The sequence below is a fragment of the Astatotilapia calliptera genome, chromosome 16, assembly GCF_900246225.1.
Source record: "Astatotilapia calliptera chromosome 16, fAstCal1.2, whole genome shotgun sequence".
NCBI lineage: Eukaryota > Metazoa > Chordata > Actinopteri > Cichliformes > Cichlidae > Astatotilapia > Astatotilapia calliptera.
Genome location: NC_039317.1, coordinates 4,293,932 through 4,302,923, shown reverse-complemented (window position 1 = coordinate 4,302,923; position 8,992 = coordinate 4,293,932). Strand labels below are relative to the sequence as shown.

The window sequence follows — 8,992 nt, the reverse complement described above, 5'->3', positions numbered from 1 at the left end:
TGACCATGCCTCACCACACTCATTTATTTCTGATGGCATAATGTCATTCTTCAATTTGGATTTATCCAAATAAGAGTGTGCATAGCCAAATTACAAAAAAAAAAAAATCTTCCACTAAGGCTGCATTACAAGCTTCAGAAGTATACAAATTTTTATAAAATGACTGAACTGAATATTAATATAATTTGGGGTGGTAAGTATGTTTCCACATTCATCCTTTATTGCTGTAAAAATGAGGATTATTTTTTATTAGTGCAAATAGCTCACACAGGTTACCCTTCCTTCAAAGCTACTAAAATAATACCAGAAATAACAAGTGCCATGTTAAATAAGCTACTCAGGTTACGTCTTGTCAGGGTTATTATGGAAAACACCTGGCTGATTTTGAGGTAGCCAGTACTGGGTGAGTCCCCTCACCCACATCAGCATCAGAATCCTGCATTGTCCACTGGGCAAGACTCATAGGATCAGGGATTAGGACCTTTTTTTTTTTAAATCAGCGAGCTGAAATCAACATCCTGTATAGGGGTTTTGTGGGCCTATTGATTGACAAGTTGAGTGAATTCAATAATTGAGACTTCCATTTCTGACCTAGAATGAACAGAGAGAGAGAGATTAGGATACAGTAAAAGAATCCCAAGTACAACATATCCAAAAGGAATTTAGAAAAGAGAGAGAGGCAGGCCTACAAGAAGAAAATAGTGAAGCTTTAGGCCAAGACGAAGGGAAGGGGGAAATCAATGTCCAATAAAAACTGAAAGAAAGAAGAGGGGAGGAGTTGAGAGGATGTGGTGTTGGGATCAGTTATATTACTAATTGTAGTCATAACTCAGCCAGAGCTGGAGCTCTCTGCAGGTCTGTGGAGATGGATACTCAGGATGGAGCAGAGCTCTGCTTTCCACAACTCTTCAACATCTCCTGCAAGAAACCTACAACTCCTCTGTCTCAAGTTTTGCTCCTTTATATTGTTGTGTCCTCAATGTCTCTGCTGACTGTGACTCTCAACCTGCTCGTCATCATTGCAGTCTCCCACTTCAGGCAGAGTTTCATATTTTTTACCTGCTGCTGTGGCTTTACAAGTGTATACCTGATTTGTTATATCTGTTTGAATACTTTCTTTCTGTTGACTTTTTTTTTAAATTATATTTTCCTATCTTTCTAGGCAGCTCCACACACCCACTAACATCCTGCTCCTTTCTCTGGCTGTCACTGACTTTCTCGTTGGTCTTCTGTTTATGCCTGGAGAAATCCTGCGAAATACAGCGTGTTGGTTTCTTGGTCAGCTCACATGTTCATTGTATAATTATGTATCCTACATCGTTGCCTCTGCCTCAGTGGGCAACATGGTGCTGATATCAGTCGACCGCTATGTGGCTATTTGTGACCCTCTGCATTACCCCACCAGAATCACAGAGGGAAGAGTGAAACTCTGTGTCTGTCTGTGTTGGCTCTGCTCTGTTTTCTACAGCTATGTGATTTTAATAGATGATCTAAGTCAACCAGGCAAGCATAAATCTTGCTATGGAAGATGTATAATTTTCATTGAATTTATTGCAGGATTTGTTGACCTTGTTTTAGCCTTTATTATTCCACTTACTGTCATCATTGTTCTGTATATGAGAGTGTTTGTGGTGGCTGTGTCTCAGGCCCGTGCCATGCGCTCTCAGGTTACAGCTGTCACACTGCAGCTCTCAGTGACTCTAACAGCAAAGAAATCAGAGTTAAAAGCAGCCAGGACTCTGGGTGTTCTTGTTCTTGTGTTTCTATTATGTTTCTGCTCATATTACATTATTTCACTTTTTGGAAACGAGTTGCTCAATAGCTCATCTGCATCGATTGTGATCTATATGTACTATTTTAACTCCTGTCTAAACCCTTTGATTTATGCTATGTTCTACCCCTGGTTTAGAAAAGCAGTGAAACTAATTGTGACTCTACAGATACTGCAGCCTGGCTCCTGTGAGGTCAGCATACTGTAGAAAAAAGAAATCATTCCTTAATGTACCAAATGGTATATCAAATTACTTTCTCTATCAATAATGTACTATATTAATTTTAAGACATTTAACAAGTAACATGCCATACATTACATTTCTTGAGTAATAACCCCAACACTGGTTGTCAAATAGTGCTGGTTTCAATTATAGAGGCCTAGAAAAGGGTTAACAACCCACTGGCAACCTCCTGTCACTAGCAACAAAATGTGCATTCTGATACTGTTTGCCGAGTGGTTGCTGGCTATCACTGGGTCAGACTGGTTGAAAACAGTGTCACAAAAAACCTCGACATGATTGTTTTAATCACCAAAATGTTGCTGTGGCTACTCAGAGGGAAGATTCCAGGTTTTCAAGTTTGCCTTGTTACCAGGCAGCTGCAAACCAGTCTTTAGTGTGATGACTCCTGTGTGGAGTGTATCTTGAGACCTGGGGTAGAAAGAGATTGCAATGCCCCCCTGGGTACCTTTACATCACAGCTAACAGATGCTAAAAAAGTCTTAATATCCAGCTTTATGTGACTGAAAATTATCAGAGTGTGTGTGTGGGTGTATGTGTGTGCGGTTGAAGCAACACTCTGAAGACACTAATTTGAGAGTCTGAGTTACAAAATGTGTGATTTAATAAAATAAGTTTCATGAAAGAAATAAATTGTGATTGACAGCAGAGTTTTTAAAAAGTGACAGAAATTCTTAATATGAATTTGAATTATTAAGGGATTGCGTTACAATAAATGTTGAAGTGAAAATGTGCTACACACAAATTAATTCATGTAGAATTACACAAACTGAAAAAACGGAGGGAGAGGTAAGTGACGGAAGTGATGGACAAGGTAAGCGACTCATGCTGTAACTGACGTCAGACGCCAGAGACTTTGGCGGAAAATTAAAGCGAATGGTAGTTTAGAATTGAACAAAGTTTCTTTAAGCTTCAGTATTACCAGATATACTAATCAATTGTCATATAACTAACAACATCTGTCCTATCATCTCTAATACCCTGGAGAACAACGGGGAGAGTTTAGACGTTCTCCAAGATTACATCGACCGCTGTTTCCAAGATTTAGTCATGAAGAAGGCTCAGAGTGTGTAGAACATCTCACTAATATTGTTCATTAATGCTGCTTTAATATACCTGTTCCGTGTAGTACGCTGCGCACGCACAAAGTGAGACAGCGCAAAAGTGAGACCCGCCCCCCCCCGGGAGTGAGGTGGCTTACGTGTAATGTCTGCTCAGTTACACAGTAAACAAAGCTTGCTAGTAATCACGAATCCAGATTCTTTACTGAACATCAAACATGGTGTCAGAAGTTGTGGTTTGGTCGTGTGCTACAGCCCTGCCGACGGAGTAGTAAGGCTAAAGTTTTCCCAGCACTTTGCGGACGAAGCAAGCAAGTAACCAGCTAGCGTTGCTCGGCTATCGTAGCAAAGGCTATTGAGCATCAACGACCATGTCAGACGGATTCCATAGACCAGAACCATTGGTGTTCAGTGGAAACATCGTCGAGAAGTGGCGTGTATTCGAGCAGGAATACGACATATTTATAGCCGCTGCTCATTCCGATAAGGATGCTCGAACTAGAGCGTTCATCCTGCTAAACCTGGCCGGCTCTGAAGCCATCGAGCGGGAGCGCGCCTTCATTTATGCACCCGCGGTGCACGCGGGGGAAGGAGAACACAGACGATTGGTGACCGAAGCAGAATTGAGAGAAGACCCGGAATGTCTAAAGCGCAAATTTCGGGAACTGTGTAATCCCCAAACAAACATAACAATGGAAAGGCACAAGTTTAACACCAGAAACCAAAGGCCAGATGAAACAATTGAGTCTTACGTGAAAAATAAGGCAGGCAGTTGCAGATTTGACCAGCTTAAAGACGAGCTCATCAGAGATAGACTTGTTTGTGGCATAAATAGCATTAGATTATTCTGTTATTATATGTTACCTTATATATGTAATCAAAGTAGTTGAATTAGAATACTGCTGTAGATCACATTATACCCTTTAATATAGAGTGTGTGAGCTGTATGTAGTTTAGTTCTCATTATACTTTTGAGTTAACAGAACATATTCACATATTAGTTCATTAGATAAATGTGCATCACTCTGTATCCTTGATCTGCTGGGAATGTGTTACACTGTTTTCTTGACATGCTTAATTATTGAATCATGAAGAGAAGGTTGTAAGCAGGAGACTCTGGGTCTAAAGACAGGGGAGATAGATAGACCACATTCCACACCCCCACCTTACAGAAAGCAGAGAAACAACTGCCGAGGTCATAACTTAGGCGCTGTAACAGAGAAAGAATGTGATGTTTTGGCTTTTACGACTAGCTGGGGGCCACTAGAGACTATAAAAAGCTGAGCAACCCGTCACCATTTTGAGACATGTGCCTGACCCTCTGGTAGCATCTCTCCCGTCCGGACGTTGTAATGCTCTTATTGTTGAATTGTATGGAAATAAATGATTGTTGATTGAGCATTGATACACCGAGTATTGTCCTTCCTTCAGCCCAAAGATTCAAAGAATTGGGAGAATTCAACAATAGTGACAGCATGAGAAAGCAACTGCTGCGCGACAGTGACTTAACTTTGAGCAAAGCAATTGAAATGTGCCAGATATTCGAGCAGACAGATCAACATACGAAAGCTCTAGCAGCTCCAAAACAAATGGCAACAAAGGTGGATACCTTGCATCACACAATAAAGAAAAAACATCCACACAAAGTCAAGACAAAGACAGGCAATGAGTGGCGTGCAACACATCCAGAACAGAGGCTCGCTCACGCAATCACAAACTGCAACAACTGCGGGGACAGCCACGAGGCAAAAAGAGACAAATGCCCAGCATATGGCCAGCAATGCCATAAGTGCCAAAAATGGAATCATTTCCAGAAATGTGGCAAGTCATCACAAACACGGCAATTCAAAAAGAGACCTGTTAACCACATTGAGATGCAAGCGCCTAGCAGCGATGAGGAAATGTTCTATGTGAATGGAATTAATATAGACACTATAAATCCCTGCTTTCCATACAAGAATGACATTTTCACCACGGTGCATATTAATGGAAAACGCTTAGAGCTCAAGGTGGACACTGGCGCCAAATGTAATGTCATGCCAGCTGACCTTTTTGAATAACTGAGACAAGATGAAAAACTCCTGCCATCACAGAAAACTAAACTGGTGGCATATAGAGGTGAGGAAATCCAAACAGCTGGCACAGCAACACTCCCATGCCACTCTGCAGGCAAGGAATACCCTCTGCAGTTCTTCGTAGTGAAACGAGACGTACAACCCCTACTTGGCTTACCAGACTCACTCCACTTACAATTAATCACATTGAACAAAGAAGTCCACCATGTAGCCAAGGATGTGGAAAGCACCTTTTCAGAACAGATCTTCTTAGAGTATTCAGACCTCTTCGAAGATAAACTTGGTAAACTTCCGGTTACCTATTCCATGAAAATAGACCCAGAAGTCACAACAGTAGTAAAGCCTGCACGCAAAATACCAGTTCCAATGCAAGACAAGGTTAAAGCAGAATTAACCCGCATGGTCGAGTTGGGTGTGATCACCCCTGTCACCGAGCCAACAGGTGTCGTCTATGGTGGCGACCCACAAGAAAAATTCAGATGACATCAGACTCTGCATCGATCCAAGAGATCTAAACAAAGCGCTAAAACGCCCACATCACCCTATGCGTACTATAGAGGAGGTAGCCGCCCAAATGCCTAACTCCAAAGTCTTTTCTGTCCTGGATGCGAAATGCTCCTTTTGGCAGATAACGCTTGACCACAAATCATCCATGCTCACGACTTTCAGCTCGCCGTTTTGCAGATTCCGCTTTCTCAGAATGCTGTATGGAATAAACTCAGCCAGCGAGGTGTTCCAGCGTGCAATGGAGCAGATCTTTGCTGGAAAACCCTGTGCTGTCATCGTCGACGACATAATCATTGGCGGAAGAGATATGAAAGAGCATGAACACAATCTCAGAAAGGTACTCGACCGTGCAAGGGAAGTCAAACTGAGACTCAACCCCCTGAAGTGCAAATTCAGTCTCAAAGAAGTCTGCTATGTTGGTCATGTCTTCCCAAGCAAGGGCTTAAAGCCTGACCCAGCAAAGACTAAAGCAATTAAGGAGATGCCCACACCTGAAAACGTCACAGCTCTCCAATGCTTCTTAGGGATGATTAATTACCTAGGAAAGTTCATTCCTGATTTCAGTGAGCTCTCAGCCCCACTTCGGGAGCTAACGTGCAAAGACATTCAGTGGTGCTGGCTGAAGCAGCATCAAGATGCATTCGATGCTTTAAAACAGAGCCTAACCAGTCCTCCCATCCTCAGCTACTACGACATCCAGAAACCCATCACGCTAACGTGTGATGCATCGCAGTATAGACTCGGGGCTGCATGCCTCCAGGAAGGCGCCCCGATTGCCTACTCCTCTCGTACTCTGACGCAGACAGAAATGCGCTATGCACAGATCGAGAAGGAGCTTCTTGCAGTTGTATTCGGTTGTTCCAAGTTCAATGATTACATCTATGGAAAGCAAATCCAAATCGAAACTGATCACCAGCCGTTAGTCACTATCTTAAACAAGCCAATACATTCAGCTCCAGCCAGACTGCAACGCATGATGCTAAGACTGCAGAAGTACAACTTTCAGATGGTGTACAAAAAAGGCTTGCAGATGTACCTCGCCGACACTTTGTCCCGTGCTCCCACAAACTCGACAGATCAGTACAGTGATGAAACAACTGACTACGAGATCATGTCGATCCAACAAATCTCTTCTTCCAGGCTGACACAGCTAAAGGAGCACACTGCCTCTGATCCAGAGCTACAGAAACTGAGCAGTGTCATAATGAGAGGCTGGCCTTGCAGACAAAATCAGCTGCCCACAGAACTTCGTCAATACCACCCATATCGAGGTGAACTCACCCTAGAAGATGGCATTGTCACGAAAGGCCCGAAAACAGTGATCCCCAAGTCTTTGCAAAAGGATTATATTGCCATCCTCCACAGAGGGCACCCAGGCACGGAAGCTACTAAATGCAGGGCCCGTGGTATCGTGTTTTGGCCCACAATGACTGAAGATATAGAGCAAGAAACAGCTGCATGTCCAGTGTGCAACAGCACCAGGCCACATCAACAGAAAGAGCCACTGAAGCTACATCCAGTGCCGGACTTACCCTGGTCAACCGTCGCCATTGACATCTTTGAGTGGAATGGTCAACATCACCTGGTTGTCGTCGACTCTTACTCAGGTTGGTTCGAGGTAGACTTGCTTCGTGACCTAACCGCCAACACTGTCATTAAAAAGCTTAAAAGACACTTTTCCGTCCATGGCTGCCCGCACAAAGTAATATCAGTCAACGGCACCCAATTCACTAGCCAACGCTTGGCAGACTTTGCTTCGGCCTGGGACTTTGTTCATGTGACAAGTAGCCCAGACTATCCGCAGGCCAATGGACTTGCTGAACGTGCAGTTCGCAGTGCAAAGCAGTTGATGGGGAGATCAAAGAGAGATGGAACAGATGTCTTCCTCAACCTACTCAATCTCCGCAATGTGCCACGAGACCACACATTAGGTTCTCCAGCTGAAAGGCTGATGTCAAGACAGACGCGCACTACCCTACCTGTGTGTAAACGTCTGCTCGTTCCCAGCCCCAAAAGCAACAGAGCTGTTAAAACAAACTTACTTCACAAGCGCCATGCACAGAAGAAATACTATGACAAGTCCAGCAGACCCCTCCGTCCCCTCATGCCAGGTGAGGTTGTGCGGATGCAAACGCGTCATGGACATGACTCCTTAGGAACCATCAAGGAAGCCTGCAAGGAGCCCAGATTGTACATTGTCCAGTCAGGAGGTGGAGAATACAGGCGGAACTGCAGGCATGTCCTCCCAGTCTCTGAACCGCCACCACAACACGGAGATTCCCGTGATGATTACACCGCGGCCCAACCACCAACCACAAGTTCCCCACAGCAGATCCAAAGACCTGTGCCACACACTGAAGAACAAACACATAGCCGCACACAACACTTCACACAAGCCCCTGTCCAGTCCCCCTGTCGTGTGGCAAGTGATGCTTACATCACACGATTTGGGAGAGTCTGCAAGCCAAACCCCAAGTATGAACACTAAGGCATAAGAGATGGACTGTAACATTAAAAAAAAAAGAAAAAAAAAAAAGCAATGGACAGTACATGTGACTGTCTCACTATGTTCTTACCAATGACACAGGACTAGGATATGTTGTTAATGGATTATTGCTAAAGATGTTGTTAGTCGTTTATGCAGTCCTAAGCTAAAGAAAGGGGATGTAGAACATCTGACTAATATTGTTCATTAATGCTGCTTTAATATACCATGTAGTACGCTGCGCACACACGCAGTGAGACAGCGCGAAAGTGTTTTCTGGTATTCCAGAATCTGCCGGAGAGGACGCTGAGGCAATGGTGAAAAGCTTTATTAAAATCCACCTGAAGCTGCCAGAGGACACCGTAAAGAACATCGCCTTGATAGAGTGCATCGCTTGTGGGCCATGAGGTCGCCGGCTGGGAGAGCACATCCTATTGTGGCCAAATTCAGCCACTTCAAACAAAAGGAACAGGTGAAACACCGCGGCAGGGAATTAAAAGGAACGGACTTCAGCGTGAACGACCAGTTCCCCAAAGAGATCCTGGAACGACGCAGGGTCCTCTTCCCAATATTTCCGGGGTTTTTTTTGTTTGGTTTTTTTTCCTTCTCGTTTTTTTCCTCCCTCTCTTTCCCCCTCTTGTTTTTATGCTGCTCACCCGTGCCCTTGGTTTCTTTCTTTATTTCTTTCACTGCTTCGATCACCTGCTTCCACACTCATCCACAAACAACATCCTTTATTTCGACACATACGCACAGCACGATCACGCACAATCATGCGCTCAACGGCAGCACATTTACATCAGTCAGACAGCGTACGCAGTCATATAGGATACACACACTTAAGCCAAGCGT

General features: G+C 43.9%; 1 protein-coding gene across 1 annotated transcript; it reads left to right on the top strand.

Annotated features, from left to right (window-relative positions):
• Positions 1–594: 594 nt before the first annotated feature.
• On the top strand, positions 595–1,979 carry LOC113008284 (trace amine-associated receptor 13c-like). The gene is made up of 2 exons (XM_026145588.1): positions 595–1,038; positions 1,163–1,979. Exons 1-2 carry the CDS (start codon positions 866–868, stop codon positions 1,977–1,979), a joined length of 990 nt encoding a protein of 329 aa, XP_026001373.1. The 5' UTR covers positions 595–865.
• The last annotated feature ends 7,013 nt before the right edge of the window (positions 1,980–8,992 follow it).